This window comes from Charadrius vociferus, unplaced genomic scaffold (assembly GCF_000708025.1).
Source record: "Charadrius vociferus isolate BGI_N301 unplaced genomic scaffold, ASM70802v2 scaffold129, whole genome shotgun sequence".
NCBI classification, from domain to species: Eukaryota; Metazoa; Chordata; class Aves; order Charadriiformes; family Charadriidae; genus Charadrius; species Charadrius vociferus.
Genome location: NW_009661374.1, coordinates 1,810,150 through 1,829,752, shown reverse-complemented (window position 1 = coordinate 1,829,752; position 19,603 = coordinate 1,810,150). Strand labels below are relative to the sequence as shown.

The window sequence follows — 19,603 nt, the reverse complement described above, 5'->3', positions numbered from 1 at the left end:
CGGGGGGTGAGCCGGGGGCCGTTCGACGAGGCGGCTGGGGAGAATGGACAGCGGCTCCTTCCCTCCGCCTCCCCTTTTTTTTTTGTTTTTGTTGTTAATGGTAATAACAACAGCAGCCGGGGCTTCCCCTTCCCTTCGCCGGTGTCTGTCCCAGGGCACGGGGTGCCCCTGCCCGCTGCGGCCGCCCCTGGGCCCCGGGTGGCCTGGCGTGCTGGGCCCTCATTTTACTTATTTTTAGGTCCTTCATTAGATTCTTCATCGATGACACACTAGCGGTGACAAATCTTTGTGGTTTGTTTTGTTTTGTTTTTTTCTAAATAGTGCTGCATTTTGTTTGAAAAGATGTTGTAAGTCACTGTCATCTATCGCAGCCTCATTTTTTTTTTAGCTTCTAACTACTTCTTATGGGTGCTCGCCGCCCGATACCGGGATGGGCTTGAAAACATAGCTTCAGGCTCTTACGGCAAGTTGTTCCATGTTCCAGCCAGGTCCAGCCTTTGGGAAGACTACCCCCTGCAAAAGCTTTTGGATATGCAAAAGTTTCTGTTCCTGCGAGTCATGTGCTGTCACTGTAATTTCTTCAGGGTTTATTTTTACGGCCAAGTCTTTGGCTGTCTGCCTGCCAGCTTTCATCTCCGGTAGTGGAGGAAAGGGAGTAATAGTCTGTTTTCTCTGTGTGCTCCTTGTTTGGACTTCCTGGCTGCTGCACATGGATGTCCCCCTACGCTGAGCTGCTGTGCCCTTTCCTTGTTGTCACCTGTCAACAGTTTCAGTGTCTGCCGGTGCAGTTGCTCGTAAATTGCACAAAATGACAGCCAAGGTTCAGAGGGATTTTGCTGCTTCTTGTACACTCTTGAATGGCAGCAGTGAAAACTGACATAATACTGTTGGTGTAAGCTCAAACTTACAGAAATAATGTAGTAGCACCAGTTCAACTAATTGATAATGGTAATATGAATAATACTTATCACAACCTATGCGGGTTGGAGCTACTTTAAATTTACTTCAGTACTAGTGTGAGCAAGTGTATTTTGAATTTGAGTTCAGAAGTTTTCTTCCTATCTTGGGTATTATTATCTTATACTTCAGATGTAATTATGTCTGTAGTAGTGCAAGCCCTGTGACCTCCTGAACAATTACTTCTCTTGCCCTGGGGTGCAGAAGGAATGTCAGTGTATTCTCTAAGAATTACATGTAACAAATCACAGCTGGACTGAAATAAGGAGATAAATGGACTTCAGGCACTGAAGTATCAAATTACATTTCAAGAAAGCCTCCATTCAATGGCTGTCTAACTTCGAGTACATCTTTACATCTTAGCTTATTCCATGTCTTCTTTCTTGACCTTGGTGTTCCCTAGGTTCATGCAGGCCTGCCCAAACTCTTCTTGAGAAGCAGGTTTGGGTTGTAGTGTTTTGCTCCAAACATGTACTGACAGGATCAGCTTAGAAAATACCATCACCAATCTAGTATGGCATGCGGTTTGGTGGCCTCTTGTGTGCTGCCTCTGGCCTCGTGAATTATGATCCCCCCCTACATTTCAATAGCTTTAATTCGAAAGATAGATGGTTTACCTTTCCATCCTTAAGCTAAGAGTCATAGTACTCTCTTAGGAAATGGAGAGGTATGTTTGAACTTCCTGGTGCTGAAGAAGGCACTAAATCCAGGTATTTAATTTCCTTTGCGTGTTCTGTATCTATTAGGGTATTATATGGATGGGCTGACACTTCTTTAAGATTGTGATATCTGCTGAATTCAAGCCAACATCTCTTATGAAATAAAATAATCAGTGTATCTTGTCAGGGCAGGATTCTAGATGATTAATTTTAAGTGGTGGTTTGTTTGTTTGTTTGTTTGGTTTTTTTTAAAGCAAGCATTAACACCTGAGTTCAGTAGTCCAGTGCCAGTGAATACCCTGAGCTGACCTTGCCAACAGGAAATAGTATTGTTTTTTTCATCACTCTTCTGCAGTATCCTTCAGCAGGTGTTTTCTGGGCACTTTAAGAACTTGACACAAATTTCTGGATTCTACTCTTAAGGCTCAGTGCCTGAAAACTAAGTCTTGCAGCCCAAAGCTATAGGTTTTAGGCCCTTTGTTGGCTCTGACTCTGCATTGTAGATGCTTTTTTTGTCTTTAGATATTTATGACTTGAAATGCAAGCAAGTTAGATCACAAATAAGTTCTGTAAGTGCATGAGGTACATAATGCTTTTTCTCTCCCTGGTGTCATGTACTTCTACTTTAAGTCAATAGGAGTTTGTTTATGAATCGGGATAATATTTACCAAAAATAGGCTCTTTAGTCCCATACCCTTTTAATTATTTATGTACAGAAAAACTGAGAAAATCTATATGCTTCACAGTGTAGATTTTGTTAATACAATAGCAAAGGGCTTAGCTTTGTAACTATGCCATAAACACCTTTTATGGCCCAGCTACACTCATATTTAACTGTTGTCTTTTTCTACATCACTATACTTGCAATATAGTTAAATTTAATTAGAATCAGTGGTAAGCGTTTCAGTTAAGTTTGCTTTTTTTTTTTGTGTGCCTTTAATAGGGCATGATTGTGGAAATACATAAGGATATCATGCTCAGACTTGGTTGGCATTCTCCAGTTCTGTGTTTGTGTTTTGGTTTGGGTTTTTTTTTTTTTGTTGTGGGTTTTTTTTTTTTTTTTCAGTTGGAGAGCTTTTTAATCTTCCTGCCAAGAGATCTGTGGAACAGAGCTCAAGCAAGAATTTTTTTTTTTTCAGTTGTATATACTGGGAGCTAATCATGGGCACACTTTTAAAAAGTGATGGAATCTTTTGCACAGCTGATACTGCTATTTAGCTTCTATTTAATTTTATTTCCAGGATTCTGTGTGTGTCCTCTCCCTCCCAGCCTGTCCACCCCCCTGCCCCCAGCAGTCAAATTCTAGTGGTGCATGTTGGGAGTGGAGTTATCAAAGCTCTGCCATAAGGAACAATCTATAGACACTTCAAACTCTTGAACTTGGTGATGGTTAGAATTACTCTCTACAGCTTTGAAACGTCATTTGGTGTTTTGAGAGGCTTGTGCCTCTTCCACCATGTGTTTACTGTGAGCAACATTGATTTTTTTTTTTAATTATTTTTATAAATAACAGAATGAATATGATTTAAATTTGAATATGACTTTTTTTCAGTGTTCAAAGGCAATAATAGATTAGCATTTCTTCTTTCTTTTGTTAGCTACAGACAGACTGCTTCAAATAGTGAGTAGGAGCACTAATCTTGGAGCGCTGTAGAAGAATAATAACAAATAGCATAGCTGCAGCATGATAAGGATTTCTCTGACTCCACTTGATAACTCTGAAGAATACTTTGTTTAATATTTGGTAAATGTCAGCTCACCTATCTAGTGGAACTAGTAAACGTATAGAAGCATGGTATGTAAAAGATAAGAGAAGCTATACTTATAGAATCATAGAATGGTTTGGGTCTGTTTTAATTCTTCCTGTAACTTTGGTATTTGGATCAATTAAGGTGGTGATTAAAAAGTTCAAAATAAAAGTTTTATGAGAACAGTCCTATATTTCAATATCCTGGAACCATATGCCTGGGTTCTCAAAAAGTGTAGTTCCTCCTGTCAAAAGCTGGCATCTAAGTGAAGAGTCTGTTGAGATTGCACTCCCAACAATGGTTAGTTGTCTCAAGCTAGAAAATATAATTGTTATACATTAATAATAATTATTGTACATTGATATTAATAATTATTATACATTAAAGCCCTTTAAGTTTTGTCAAATTCATCCTTTAAAAATAATATTTCACTCCAGAGTGTCTGTAAGTGATCAAACAAGCACATCATATCCATACAGTGTGCTGATACGTGCAGCAGTAGTACTGGCAGAGTCTGTATAGCTGAATATCAGTCTGTTCCCACCATTGCTTTGGATCTTTGTGTTTTGGCCATTTTTCGTTGCCTTCAGATGTGGAGTATGAAACTGATTAGAAATTAAAATTAAATTTATTGCATTCAGGTATTCAAGCTTGGAGACAAAGATGAATGGTTATGGAGTAACTTAGTTTAAGGAAATTACCTTTACAGACTCAGAGGTATAAGGACTATGGAAATTGCCTTGGAACACAGGAAATGTCCTTCCTTTTAAAATAAGTTATTCACTTTTTTTTTTTGTTAATGCAGATTTCTTAAATACTTTGACTTAACAGAATTGTCAATTTTAAAAAATTGATTGAAAATTCTGTAATTATTACTTTGTAAAAGAAAAAAAGCCACATTGAAATGTCATGTATGGCAATCCTGTTAATTACCTCTTCTAAGTATGGTGGGGTTTTCTTTATAGTGAAACTTCAGGTACATATAACCTGTATAAAAAGAATGATCTATGGAACAACAGACATTTTAAAAAGTAAAATAAGTGTTGCTAGATGAATTTATTTTACATAAAGGATTTCTTTATGATGATGGAGTAATTTAATTTCTTCACAGATAATGAAACTGCTGTCTATACACTAATGCCGATGGTTATGGCTGACCAGCACAGGTGAGAGCTTCTTTAAATTTCCTTTTTTTTTTTTAAGGTTTGAAAAAACAGCATATTTTCCAGAGTTGTAGCTGCTTTGAGCACTCTTAGGAATTCTGCTGCTGAATTGCTGAGATATCTTCTGTAGCTGAAGTTGGTCTGTGTGCTGACTGTGTGCATCCCAGCATATTCTTACCTGAGAAGCCAGTTTTATTTTATGCTATGGACTGGAGCTAGGATTTGTTCTGTTGGTGCACATAGAGAAATTTGTCCTAGGAAAAGAATAAAAGTGTTTTGTAACTGGGTTGTAGCTCTGAGTGTGTATTTATTGATGACAGAAACTCTTAGTCTCATTAGACGTCTCAGGCAGACATGGAATAAGAGTTGGACAGTGAGACTGATACTTCTGGGATTCCTCAGAGGAGCAGCTGTTTATCTTACCCAGTCATCCTCAAAGTGGTTGGGACCTGAGGGCTGTATAATGCCAGCTAAGTATAAGTGGTGCTACCTTCTGCTGAGTTTTGTGGGCAAGCAGGTAGTAACTCTTACTGAAACTGTAAACGGTTTATCTAATCAGGATAAACATTTGTTCTACTACATAATATCTTGTTGAGATTGTGTGCAAGGGTTTTAAATTATGTATTACTGGAGGTTGAAATCACCAGTTCACTTGCAGTTTTGCCTATTTTGAAATATTTTATCTTAACTAATATTTTATCTTTACTAATTCATTAGGGCTTGAGGGGCCCTATTTAAATTTCTTATCCTAGTGGCATATCATGTGTCCTTCTACTTCATCATCATGATTTCACATACCTGTCTTCCTTCTGAACTTTGCCTATGTTTGGGAAAGCTGCTGGACATCTGGTTAGGGTGTCTGTGTTGAGATAAGGAGGAAAATGGGAATTTATTGTTTTTCAAACCAGAGCTATTAATATGCTTGTTTCCTGTATTTGTAAAGGAGTGATTTGGCCATCTGGTCTAATTCTTACTAGTTTACATTTGAAACTGTTGCCCAGTGTCACAGTTCATTTTTTATGTACAAGTAAGAAGTAAAAGAGCAAAAGTGCCATTAATATGCAGATGCTTGAAAGCTGTTGGATCTCTTGTTCAGAAATTAGTTGGAGGGAAAATAAACAGTGATCAAGTAAGAAATAGAGTGCCTGTGTACAAGTTACAGTATATACTTTGCTTGGATATTGTGAGCTATTTTTTAATTTAAATTATATTTCTGTTTGAAGGTCTGTCTCAGAGCTGCTATCAAATTCAAAATTTGATGTGAATTATGCATTTGGACGTGTGAAGAGAAGTTTGCTTCATATTGCAGCAAAGTAAGACTTACTTGAGTCCGGTCCAGAAGTTAACAATGAAAGTATTACCACAAATCTAAGGCACCAATGTAAGCTGGAAAACTCTGTAGTATCAGTTAAGATTTTGTTTTTACGATTCCTTTTTGTATTTTGTTTGTTCTTTAAGCAATGTGCCTGCCTCATGGAGAGGACAGGTTTTACACATGATAGCAAGTGGATTTCCAAATTCTAGTGAAGGAAGTCTTGGTGGATGCTTTTTTATTCCTTTCTGTAAAATCTCAGTCTGTGAAGAAATGTAGCCATTATGTGTATCCTGTATAGCTGGGTTACTCTTGCCTTTGTAGTTTTAGAGAAATCTTGTCTGCAGGTGCTGCTTGTCTTTGAAGTATTCTAAAATAGAAGGAAGCACTTGGATGTTCATTGGGAAGCAGTTGTTCCAAAGTACTTCATGTGACCATAACTTGGCCACTCACTTCTAAGAATTTTTGTATTCTGGATAAAGGACTTAAGTGCAAATTTCAAATCTGTGACCTAGATTATTTAGTATTCATGTGGCTCTTCAATGGGAATAAATCTATATTGCCAAGAAACAGCCAGAATAACACAACCTTAATAGAAATGAACCAGATAATTTTTGAAATGGCCTTTCAGGAAACTAAACTTTAAACTAATGATTGAATACTCTATATTTGGTTCCCATTTTAAATAACTTGAAAGGTCTTACATTTAAACTGTTAGAAAATAAAAAATAAAAAATAGTAATAGGATTGCATATAAATAACAGGTATTCGGGCACAATAATGGTAGAAGTTCCAGCTTTGTAAGCAGACTGTTTTAGAGATATGTTTCCCAAACATTCCATCTCAGAATTACCTGCTCCTTATGTAAAATTTACTTAAGTAAGTACTTAAGTAAAAAATGTAAGCAAATTTTTAGCATGTGTCTTTGCAAAGCTTTATTCGTGGATCATAAAACCCAATAAATTGTTACACTTAGTTTCTGAATTCTTTTTTATCTTGACTAGTTGTTGTATCATTAAGAGGTCGCCAAGATTCTGTTTTTGCAACTTATTTTAGAACTAATCTTGAGTTTCTTTGTGTTGTTGTGTAGCAGTTCTGTCATTGGGAAGACTAGCAACAATGGATAAGCTGGTCGTGATGGATACAAACTTACTACATGTTTATCCTCAGCTCTTCCTCTTGAAGAGTTCAGGAGTAAGATAAACATATAATGGAAAGTTTCTGTGTTCTTGGTGACATTGATGATCCTGAAGAGCTAATGTATTATGAAAAGTAAAAGGGAGTTACAGATTCAAAATGAATAGCAAAAAGATATTTGTATGAGTTTTAGAATTTTTCTGATATTTAAATTTTTAAATGTAACTTCTAGACACTGAAGTGTAACAAAAAAAGAAAAATATATTGGAATTGTTAGTTAAAGGAAAGTTCAGTCCTGTGAATAGATTGTTCATGAGGGAGGTGAGAGGAAACGGTAAGCAAAACATTTTAAGCAGTTTACATTTTAAACAATTGGCAGTCTTAAAGATTCAGTGTTGGGTTTTAAAGGCACTAAAATCACATAGAAGGCTAGCACCTATTCATTGGTACAAGTTATGATCAGTCGTTTCTCACTGCATTTAAGTGTTTTTCCTTTATATTTGTGTAACTTGAACTGTAAGGGTGTAAAAACGGTTTTGTGTTGAGACTTCCTACTGAATGTAATCTGTACGAAGTATTGTGGTTGTCTTTATGTCAATATAGATTTGGTTTGTAAATATCCTTGTTACAGTTTTTCCCTTTCTCATTTTGTTCTTAGCTGTGGATCAGTTGAATGCCTTGTTCTATTATTAAAAAAAGGGGCAAATCCAAACTATCAGGACATTTCAGGCTGCACACCTCTCCATTTAGCAGCAAGGAATGGGTAAGAAAAAAGTTTTTAAAACTCTTAAAAAGGTTTTGTGCATAATGGACTTGAGCTGACATGTTCTGTAATATTTTTGCATAGTTCAAACAAAATACTTTGGTTTTCACTTTGAAAATAGGGATGGCGTACTTACAGGAAATGTGGAGGTTAAAATCCATGCTTTGAATATTCAGAAAATAATTTAAATAGGAAGTTATGTCTGAAATGCCAATTTCAGTGCCAGTCACTTTAGTGTTTTCTGTTAAGCAGGAGTTTAGGGATTTTTTTTTTTAGTGATCGAACAAGGGATGCATTCACTTTCCAGTTAGCCAAATTTTGAAATTTTTTGAAGATTTTGAAGAGGACACTGGATGTTTTGGAAGGCTTCAGAGATTTCGTATTTTTCTCAGATGGTGTCTCCAAGGAAATTTTTACTACAAGGAAAGCAATACAAAGCTTGCCTGCATGATACTGGAGGGGAGGGGGAACAAAACAGTGAACGAGCACCTTATTAAGATCTTTTAAGATCTTATTTCTTGAATTGTAGTATGTGGAAACACACAGCTAATAATGGTAATGTTGTCTTTTTAGAGTGTGTATGTGTTACAGTAACTATATTGTGTCATGACTGGTACTTCAAATGAGGAGGAGGTAGTGTTTAGTGGCTTTTAGTTATGTGGGAGGAGTATTTGTAGGAGAAGGGGGAAAGAAGCAGCCAAGTGGTACATGATGAAAAGCAGAAATACACACAGGAGACAGTTATGTGGAAAGGAGGTGTGAGGAAAGTATGAGAGGTACCAAATAGAAAGGAAAAGTAAGAATAAACTCTTAAGCGTAAAGCATTAGAGAGACCAAACAAAACATGAAGTAGGAAAAACACGCCTACTTTCACTAAGGCACTTGTTCTACTTGCCAAAGTTTTACAGTGTTATGATAAGCATCTAATTAAATAATGATTTAGTGGTGTATTGTAAATGTGTTCACTCAAGTGTACAGACGATGATGAACTTCATGGATTTCCATTAGCTGAACTCTAGCTTCTTGTCTTGAGAGCGTAGTTCATGCTGAGCTGAAGCTGTTAGAGTGGTCGTTAAGTACTTCTATACTTTGTATGAAAACATTCAGCTACACAACTGTGTTTTTAGCCCTGTGCTGTCATATGGTACATTTCCACTGTATGAGTCTCTGGTGCTACTGATGATCACTTTTTCACATGCTCAGTACCGTACTCCTTATAAAGTAAAACTACCTGCTGTGGTTTGTACAATGATGAATTAGAGTGAGTGGAGCTCTAAGAAAATACTTGGTTGTTGTAAATGATTTTCCCTGACTGGGTTTTAATGTATTCTTGTGTTTATAGTCAGAAGAAATGTATGAGCAAGCTGCTGGAATACAGTGCAGATGTCAACATTTGTAATAATGAAGGCTTGACTGCAGTAAGTGCTATCGATTCTCATGAGAATCTTCAAATTCTTCAGTTCTTAAGCTTCTGCCATCTTACATGTAAATAAACAAAACTGCTGTGTGTCTAGTGCCCTTAAGAGTCAAAAGATGTGATCAGAGTACCTAAGCATATGATAATATTATTCAAAGCTTTTTGTGAAAATGTTGACAATAGTACAGTTAGGTTTAAAGTCATATTTATGAAATACTTAAATCATTGCTAATGGAAGCATCGTTTTTTACTTAGATTCACTGGTTGGCTGTCAATGGACGAACAGAATTACTTCACGATCTTGTTCAGCATGTCAGTAATGTAGATGTTGAAGATGCAATGGGACAGACAGCCCTTCATGTGGCTTGTCAAAACGGACACAAGACAGTAAGTTTCTAAATTTTGTTAACACATTGCGTTTGTAAAGAATTGGATAATGCCCCAGTGGTGGTGTGTGTGTGTTTTTATAAACTTCAGGCTAGTCATGCCCATGATAATGCTTAGAAGTGTGAAAAACTCTTTTTTGTCTTAGTATTGACTTGCATGCACTTCCATGGGAATAGCTAATTTATTCTTGTGGAGAAGAAGTATGTTCTTAGTGTTTATGGGAATTTAAGTGACTTACTGTATACTTTTCAGCTGTTCTGTAATACTGTTATTGCCTTGTTGATTGCGGGTTTTGATTTAATGTTAAACATTTGAAAATGTTCTTCCTAATTTTTTAGAATGTGTTTGATTTGCAGTTGTACCAGCTATTATGTGCTTCTGAAATCTGAAACGATCTTACTTTACTGTGAATAAAAAATGAACACAGAGTTGGATCGGTTAGGTATTTAAGAATAGAAGTAAATAAGTTCACACAGAGTCTTAATTTATTGATGTGCATGAATAATTTTTAGGCCTAGCCTTGCATTAGGGCTGACTATTTAGTCTCAAGAGTACAGGTCTGTATGAGTTACCTGAACAGCATTACAACCATGCAGAGCAGTGATCTTGAATTACACAGATTGTCTCCACGACTAATTACTGTTAAAAAAAAAAAAAAAAAATAAAATCTTTCTACCCAGATCCTTTGTGTTGTCATTGTCAGAGCTTGACTTCGGAAGACCAAATTCTGCTAAACTGTTATCTATACCCTTACCTGCTTTGAGTGGCTGGAATATATCGAAAGTTGTTCAAAAGTCTGCTCAATGTTTTCATAGTTTAGAATTTATTTACTTATTTCTTCTATTTTAGTGTATGTTTAAACTTCAGCTTGTGATAAGGCTGTTTATGGCTGTCACTAACTTGAAGTTTACTTCTTTAAAAAGTGTTGTTTTCCTTTTTAAATGGCTTGTAGTTCCAGGGAACTTTGGGATTAGCTGAAGTTCAAGAAAAGCATTGTTACTAAAATGGGAAGTTCAAAGGAAGCTTTATGAACTCTGACAGCCATGATTTTCCATCTAGTGCTTAGGAATTTTGGTTTTGAGATTCATTACTGAAAATTAAATCCTTCAATGTAATTGGAAATGTGTGACACTAAATAGTTGCAAGCCAGTAGACTTTTCCGTTGCTCTCTTTCTAATGTTGGTATTTTCTTCTATTCTAGACGGTGCAGTGTTTGCTAGACAGTGGTGCAGATATAAACAGGCCGAATGTGTCAGGGGCAACTCCGCTTTATTTTGCTTGCAGGTATATATTCTTAACTTTTGAATACTGTGCTAAAAGTGAAATGGATTTTTTTTTTTTTATCTTGTGCAATAACAATTATTAGAAAGCACAAAAATTAGGAAACAAAAGCTGACTGATATTTAATCTAGCCTCATGTTTGAATGGAGCTTAGTGTCTCATCTAAATACCTTAGTGCTGTAGGCTTATATACTTTTTTCTAACACACATGTTAAACACAGCTATGTGTGTTCTAGCATAAGTCATAAATCAATGACTGCCGAACTTTTTCTCTGAAAAGAATGAGATCTACCAACTTAGATTATTTTGAGTAATATTTTTCTCTTTTCTATGGCTATTTGAAAACAGTGTATTTTGTGGTAAGAATTTGAGTGGCTCTTTGTAGTGGGTCAGTATTCTTCATGTGCAGCCCTTGGGGATGGTTAAGTAATGATAACCTTCCTGCCTCTTCCTTCCTAGGTCTTCCAGGCAGATCACTTTCATGCCATTTTTAAGATGCCATTTAAATTAATTTTATTTTCTTTTGTGGGTCAACCTCCTATGTTGAGATGTAAGAGTAATTAAGCTAGTGATTACTACACTCATCAGTTTCTAAAAATGCAGCCTTTTGTAAGGCAAGGTTGACTATTTTTTAATGTACATTCTGGTATTACAGTATACATGAAATGTGCATGTATTCAATAGATGTAGGAATAGAGGTTTGGCCCCAGGATTGGGAACAAAAATCCAGGTTGATGCAAGCACAGACCCACTGTTAGTGAAGGAGGAGTTGGTATGTGAACTATTACAGGAGCTTGACCCCTACAAATTGATGGGCTCTGATGTTATCCACTTGAGGGTGTTGAGAGAGCTGACTGATGTCATTGCGAGGCCGCTCTCCATAATCATTGAGAAATCGTGGAGATTGGGGGATGTCCCAGAAGACTGGAAGAAGGCTAATGTCACCTCCATCTACAAGAAGGGCTTAAAGGAGGATCCAGGAAATTATAGGCCCATCAGTCTTATGTCAGTCCCTGGGAAAGTTATGTAATGAATCCTCCTAGAGGCTACCACAAGTCAAATGAAGCATGTTATTGGGAAAAGCCAGCACGGATTCACCAAAGGCAAATCATGCTTGACAAACCCGATCACCTTCTGCGACAAAGTAACCTGCTTGGTTGATGTGGGGCAAGTGATGGACGTTGTCTGCTAAGATTCCTTCAAGGCTTTCAATATGGTTCCCCACAGCCTAGAGTTCTCCTAGAGAAACTGGTGTGTTGCAGTCTAGACAAGTGGTCAGTGTGGTGGGTGGGGAACTGGCTGACAGGCCGCACCCAGAGGGTGGTGGTAAATAACTCTTTTTCAAACTGACAGCCTGCCACAAATGGGGTCCCCCAGGGATCGATATTGGGCCCAATGCTTTTTAATCCCTTCGTAAGTGATCTGGATGATGGGATCAAGTGTATCCCGATGAAGTTTGCCGAGGATACCAAACTGAGCACGGAAGCGGGCACTTCAAAAGGGAGAACCACTCTGCAGTAAGACCTGGATAGGCTGGAAGAGTGGGCTAACAAGAACCTTATGAAGTGCAACAAGGACAAATGTATGATTTTGCATGTGGGAAAACATAATCCAGGAGCACAGCACAGACTGGGATCTACCAGGCTGGGGATCAGCCTGGGGGTCCTGGTGGATGCCAAGCTCAATACGAGTGAACAATGTGTGGCAATGGCAAAGAAAGCCAACAGAATGCTGGGTTGCATCAACAAGGGCATCAGTATCAGAGATGAAGAAGTCATTACCCTGCTCTACTCAGCGCTTGTCAGGCCACAAGCTGAATACTGTGTTCAGTTTTGGTCCCCACTATACCAAAAAAATGGGGACAGGCTGGAGAGGGTCCAGAGAAGGGCCACCAGGATGATCAAAGGACGGGGAAGCCTGCCATATGAAAAAAGGCTGAGAGAACTGTATTTGCTCAACCTTGGGAAAAGAAGGTTTAGGGGAGACCTTATCACCATGTTCCAGTATGTAAAAGGTGGCTACAAAGAAGATGGAGACTCCCTTTTCACCAGGAGTCACATGAAAAAGACGAGGGGTGATGGGTACAAGTTACTGCTGGGGAGATTCCGATTGGACACAAAAGGAAAATTTTTCACAGTGGGGACAGTCAGCCATTGTAATAATTTCCCCAGGGAAGTGGTGGATTCCCCATCATTGGACGTTTTTAAGATTCAGCTGGACAGGGTGGTGGGCCTTCTTGTCTAGACTGTGCTTTTGCCAAGAAAGGTTGGACCAGATCATCCTTGAGGTCCCTTCCAACCTGGTATTCTACGATTCTGTGATATATGCCTTAATGTTGGACTGAAATTGTATTGTTGCTTTGATCAGTTCTGTGTTCTTCACAGTTTAGTTTCATTTCAAAACTAATCACATATGATAAATGACCTTTTGTTTGAATTGCACCATTTCTGCTATTTGTTAGAACATTTACAATTTCATGCTGCCTGTGCTTTAGTTAAGAAATTCACTTATGATTAAATGTTAATGTAAACAAAAGGAGAAATGGACTGACCTGGTGGCCTGCCAAGAATTATATTGTAGGAGCCCTGGTCTCTGGAGTTAGTGTGTGCTGACTCTTGGCAGTTGAGAAGGGGGAAGTGGAGAATAAATAGTTGTTAGCCAGTTGAATGCCTTGGTGCTTGGTTTAGGGACTGGTGCTGACATCTACTTCAAAAGAAGTAAGCAACTTGCCTTGGCTTGGAGGTTTTCCACAAGAAAGGAATGTGTTGCAAGTGCAGCAGTGATGTCCTTTCAGAAATGAACAATTGGAGCAGCGGGAAGGAGTGCGCAGTGGAAGTTAACATCTCAGAAGTGCCAGTTGGTGGTGCTGCCACCCAGGAAGAAAGGTTACGTCCCTGTTGACAGGGGGAGCAGGATGTGGTAGCCATGGCTGGTGATGGCTGGAGAAAAGGGTATTGGCGCTGAAAGTCTGACTCTGAAACCTCTGTTTTTTCAATGTGTTGCGTTGTCCACTTAGTCTAGAGAATTACAGTGAAGATGTGCTTCAGTAGGCCATTAGACTTAGCTCCTTTCTGAGATCTGGTAGCCGACTCTTTGCGCTGGGGCAAAGCCTGGTACACTAAATTAACCTGTTTGTTTCCTGGGTTGGAAGGACATGGACGAGGAGAACTCAGTTGGGAACTATTGACCAGTGAAGCTACCTCTTGCCCCTCAGCTGTTAGTTGTTGCTTTTCCTCTGTCCTTCCTGAACTGTCAGTGCAGGCAGTCTTGGTGTGTTCCAGGACAGCAGATATTTGTATTCATTTGTGTAAGGGGCGCACTGCAAACTAGCTTGTGATCTAAAACTTTGTTGAAAAACTTGTATCGTAACCTTAATTTCTATGTCTTTTTTATCACTCTTTCATTTCACCCTTTAGATAGTTATGTATTAACATTTGTCAGTATATGCACTAAATATCGGTGAAGGTAATAGTAAACTAGTCTTTCAGTGTGTTTTTAATGAAGTCAACAGCTAATCACTGGTGCCCAATTTCTCATTGTCTTCAGAAAAAAGGGTTTTGGAAAGTATATGCTCTAGGTATTGAGGAATATAAATAATTTATGAGGCTAGGCTAAGATGAATTATTTCTGAATTATGAGGGTGACTCTAGCTTGATAAATGGGCCATACCTAATTTTATGCTGTGCTTCTGCAGTGGCCTTGGAAGGTAGTAGAAGAATATAAGTGGCATTATTTTCCATCCTGTGTTTCTGCTTAGTTTTCTACCAGAACTATTTGTTTTCTCCTAGTTTATGTTGGTTTTGTTTGCAGATGCAATAAAGCCAGATTTGTCACTCACAGTGGAGCGTAAGTGCTGTATTAACTCTTTCTTCTCTTCCTTTGAATAGCCATGGTCAGAGAGACACTGCGCAAATACTTTTGATGAGAGGAGCCAAATATTTACCAGACAAAAATGGTATTACTCCACTGGATCTCTGTGTACAGGTATTGAATTAGCAACACTCTTACTGTAGTAAGTGACAGAAGTTCACAGAATCACCCATAAGTGATAGGTTAGTGTTACCTTTTCAGTTTTAAGGCCTATGAAAGATGATAGTCCTTTGACAAAACAGAAATGCAAAAATACTTTTTTTTTTTGCAATTAAATTGCAAATAATTTTTTGGCAGGTTCCAAATTTGTACCCTTTGTAAAAGTCTTTGAAGATGTCAATGAGATCCCATTAAAGACTTTGCAAGATTGGAGCTCATGATAAACAAAGAGTTTGCAGAACTCCATTTGACTAGAAAGTTTGGGAATCCTTGATCTAATGGTAATAGACTCTATTTAGGTCCTTAACTGTTAACAAGTAAGAGGTAAAGGCATGCATAAGGGAGTGATTTTTTTTTTTTTAATCTTCATCTTAACTAATATATTCTCTGTTCTCTTGAAGAGATATTACTAATAAAAACAAACACAACTTACGTGGTGCTGACTTCTACTTTTGAAAGGTATTCCAAATATTATATCACAATGATGAATAAGGAACAAAAGTCTTAGGCATTTTCAGCTGTTGTGCAGAAACACGCTCTTTCTTGCTTGATACCAAATATTGTATGTACTGCTTGCTAGGGTGTCTTTTCTTGATTTGTGAACACTTACACGTTTTTTTGTAGGATCAATTTAAGGTCAGTGTAATGAACAAATTGAAGCTTTTGAACCTTTGCTAGTAATCAGCAGACCAGAAAACTATGAAATGGAGACTGAAAAAAATAAATCACTGCACTTAGACATCACAGTATCCTGGTGCATGTCATTACTTTGGCAGGACAAAGTTGAAACGTTCAAATCTTTTGCTGTACTAACAGATTATTTTAATCTCAATTATTTTATTACCATAAAACCACATGAAGTCTATTCAATTTTGAGACTTCCTGTAGCCACAGACCTGTAAGAAAGTATACGAGTGTGTACTTAATGGTACTATTCTTAGTTTTTATGTTTAGTGTTTCAAATGTCTTCTTCAGTCTCTAGTTTTCTGGTCTCTAGGGCACCACTGTGTACATCAAAATTCTGACAACTTTTTTTTAGGTGTGAGCAGTGACACCTGGTGTTTGCTGTTTTGTAGTGACGATCTTACTGTGTTCAAGATCGTCTAGTTTAGAAGCTTATGATACTAAGTAAAAAAGGAGAAACCAAAGCATTTCCTTTGTTTTACAACATGGGTTTTATTCTTTTCTTACAGGTTTGCTTTTCAGAGTAGATACACCTTTTTAGAAGACTGAAATTATAGAATCATATAGTTTTTGTGAACATGGTATTACCTTGATTTTGAAGACTTGACTTTCATTAATTCTTATGGATTCTGGGTGGTTGCAATTTTAATACTTCAATTCTTGGCACTAGGAAAAATTAAATGAAACTATTTAATGAATCCGTTACCATTGAAGCAAGTTATGAACTGTCATGCAAAGAGAAGGAGCCTCTGGGGTTGCAGCGTTTAATGCATTACACGGTCATCTTGCCAATGTAGTCTTTGATAGGTATTGAAGTGTTAGGTGCCTGCTTAAAACGAAACTGTTAAATAAGAGTTAATACAAATAAACCACAAATTCAGTTTCTGTTCTTTCAAAAAAAAAAAAAAAGTTTTTCTCAAAATGTTGTGATGTTAGTCTGAGCCGTTGATCTAAGGCACAAGTGGAATCATACTTGTGTATTAATTTTAAAGTTAAATAACCCTTTCATGAGTTTGTCCTATTTCTTCCTTGAACAAGTCAGTTTTGTGCCTTATGAAACTTTACGAAAATATTTCTTTTGAAGGATTCGATTCTGGGTGTAAATAGGTAGACATGGGTCATTCATCAGCAATGGGAAGAGAAGCTAAATATTGCACTGTTTTTAATCTCCGGTAAATCGTCGGGGGAAGTGTTGTTCAAATGTAAAGGAGGAAGGTGTTTCAAAAAAAGAAAGAGAATGGATATATGTGAGCCAATATACTGAAAGAATTTGATTCCATCATCTCCCAAACGTTTTGTTTCTAACCCTGATACACTATTGAATTTCAGTTTGTTTTAGGATTGGATTTCTCCATTCAGCACTGAAAAATATATTTGTAATCCTCAGTAGGTTTTAATGCCTATAATAGTATGAAACCCAATTCTAATATTTCTTTTAATTAAGGTGGTTTTTGAACTATTGCTTTTTAGGGTGGGTATGGAGAGACCTGTGAAGTCTTAATACAGTATCATCCTCGACTTTTCCAGACAATTATTCAAATGACGCAGAATGAAGATCTACGGGAAAACATGGTAATACAGTATTATGTTTTTTTATAGTTGCCGATCTGTCTGTGTTGTGGAGATCTGATCGCTTAATATGAGTGTCCTAATTAGAAGACACTACCAGCAGTTCACTGTCAGTACCACAGCGATTGACCACTATGTACTTTTCTTTCCCCCATGGAAAATGTATGTTCTTCACATAGTTTTAAACACAAGAATTTGGGATTAAATGTAGGTTCTGTTTTAATTTAGCGTTCTAACTTTGTATATTTGCCAAAGTGATCTAGACAGTGTAAGTATTGAAAGAGCAGACTTGTTGCAAGCTTCAGTACAAAGGTGCTGGTAGAGCATTCTATATATATACCATTACTTTGTGTAATGAGGTCTATTTTCCTTCATTTAGTGGTTATCTGCAGATATGGTTATCTGCAGATAACCACTATTCTAGGATGTGTCTTGAGGCTTGAATCATCTAGAATGAACCTGGACATTCAGAGTATGAGAACTCATCTGTATGAGGTTGCCTTGTACAATTAGAGTGTAAAAGATTGCAGCTGCAATTTCATTTGGTTATTATCACTGTAGATGAAACTACTCTGTTCCTTTTTCAGTGGTTCTTCTATACCTTGTTTCTTTTGTTATTGTGGGGCAGTGTAATCTAAACCAAAGAAAAGAATTTTTGTTTCTTATTGTGTAGGGGGAAGGAAGCATGGGGTGCTTTTTTCACTTCCAAATCTAGCTGGCTGTTGGTTTTTAATGTATTGTTTGCTTAAAAATAATTCCAAACAATCTTACAAACTGCAAATTAAAAAAAAAAAAAAGAAAAAAGAATAGATTTAGTAAGGTATTGGCTGCCACTTCACTGAACTTGTTTTGCTGTATTTTTGAAGTTTTTATTGTTCTCTGTAATCCTATTACTTCCACTAAAAGACTGAGGATTTATAAGTCAGTGTTTAAATTTGTGAGACAGGGTTGAGTTTTACAAAGTAAGAATTCTCAAAGTGTGTATTAGAAACGTGGGGAGATGGTGTAGATGTTTTCAAATAAAAAAAGACAGTTAAAGGACTAAGGCCATGGAACAATAAAGACCTGCAGAAAGGTAAATGGGAAAACATACTATCGAATATTGTAGAAACAAAGTCAGTAAACAAGAAAAAAGAATGTTTCGTCTGTCTGAGTAATGGTGGAGGTGTGTGCAAAACCAAGATCTGAATGAAAGGATATGCAAAATATGTTAGAAAATACATGGTACAGTTATGCTTCATTGCCAAAATGGAAGCATATTTTAAGTATGTTTTTCTGTGGCCAAGTCAGAGCTTGTCTGCCCAAAGTCTTGGATAATGACCAGTTCATATTTTCTGAAAGTGATGTCATGAAGAAACTAGATGTATGTTAGAAATCAGGACTCACCTCCTGGAGAGCAGCTCTACCTCCTGGAGAGCAGCTCTGTGGAGAGGGACCTGGGAGTCCTGGTGGACAACAGGATGACCATGAGCCAGCAATGTGCCCTGGCGGCCAAGAAGGCGAATGGCATCCTGGGGTGCATCAAGAAGAGTGTGGCCAGCAGGTCGAGGGAGGTCATCCTCCCCCTCTACTCTGCCCTGGTGAGACCGCATCTGGAGTACTGTGTCCAGTTCTGGGCTCCCCAGTTCAAGAAGGACAGGGAACTGTCCTTTGCTGGAGAGGGTCCAGCAAAGGGCAACGAAGATGATTAGGGGATTGGAACATCTCTCCTATGGAGAAAGGCTTAGGGACTTGGGTCTCTTTAGTCTAGAGAAAAGAAGATCGAGGGGGGATCTTATTAATACTTACAAATACTTAATGGGAGGATGCCAGGGGGATGGGAGCAGTCTTTTTTCAGTGGTGCCCAGTGATAGGACGAGGGGTAATGGGCATAAACTTGAACATAGGAAGTTCCATCTTAACATGAGAAGGAACTTCTTTACTTTGAGGGTAGTGGAGCACTGGAACAGGCTGCCCAGAGAGGTGGTGGGGTCTCCCACTCTGGAGACATTCAAAACCCGCCTGGACGCTGTCCTGTGTAACGTGCTGTAGGTGACCCTGCTCTGGCAGGAGGGTTGGACTAGATGATCTCCAGAGGTCCCTTCCAACCCTAACAATTCTGTGAATTCTGTGAATTCTGTGAATTTTAAATGTTCGTGACAAACTGGAAAAATTATCAACAGACTGCAGGGAGAAAGATACTGCCTTAGGCATTTGTAGCTACAGAGGCAACTGAACCCTCAGGAAAAACTTTCACATGGTCAAGGACAGTGAAGCATTAGAAGAGATCACTTAGTGAAGGGCTTCCAGACTAGGTGATGTCTAAAAACCAGCCGGGCAAATTGGGCAAGCCAGTTTGGATTGCAGATACAAGTGCTCCTGCCTTAGGGGCAGATTGCTGGACTAGATTACCTTTGTGAGATTCCTTTTCATTCCACCTTTCTATAGTTCTGTGGGAAGGATTACTGAACTTTCTGTAAGTGAGAGAGAAGAGAGTAAACAAGGATGTCATATGAAT

At 37.9% G+C, this 19,603-nt stretch overlaps 1 protein-coding gene across 1 annotated transcript in view; it reads left to right on the top strand.

Annotated features, from left to right (window-relative positions):
• The first annotated feature begins 2,989 nt into the window (after window positions 1–2,989).
• The window catches only part of HACE1 (HECT domain and ankyrin repeat containing E3 ubiquitin protein ligase 1), a 52,618-nt gene continuing 36,004 nt past the window's right edge, over window positions 2,990–19,603 (top strand). Inside the window, exons 1-9 of the mRNA XM_009893841.1 lie at window positions 2,990–3,005; window positions 4,476–4,530; window positions 5,751–5,840; window positions 7,635–7,739; window positions 9,082–9,157; window positions 9,412–9,543; window positions 10,745–10,827; window positions 14,712–14,808; window positions 17,008–17,109. Of these exons, the coding sequence (XP_009892143.1) occupies window positions 4,502–4,530; window positions 5,751–5,840; window positions 7,635–7,739; window positions 9,082–9,157; window positions 9,412–9,543; window positions 10,745–10,827; window positions 14,712–14,808; window positions 17,008–17,109 (714 nt within the window). The 5' untranslated portion in view covers window positions 2,990–3,005; window positions 4,476–4,501. The remainder of the gene's footprint in view (window positions 3,006–4,475; window positions 4,531–5,750; window positions 5,841–7,634; window positions 7,740–9,081; window positions 9,158–9,411; window positions 9,544–10,744; window positions 10,828–14,711; window positions 14,809–17,007; window positions 17,110–19,603) is intronic.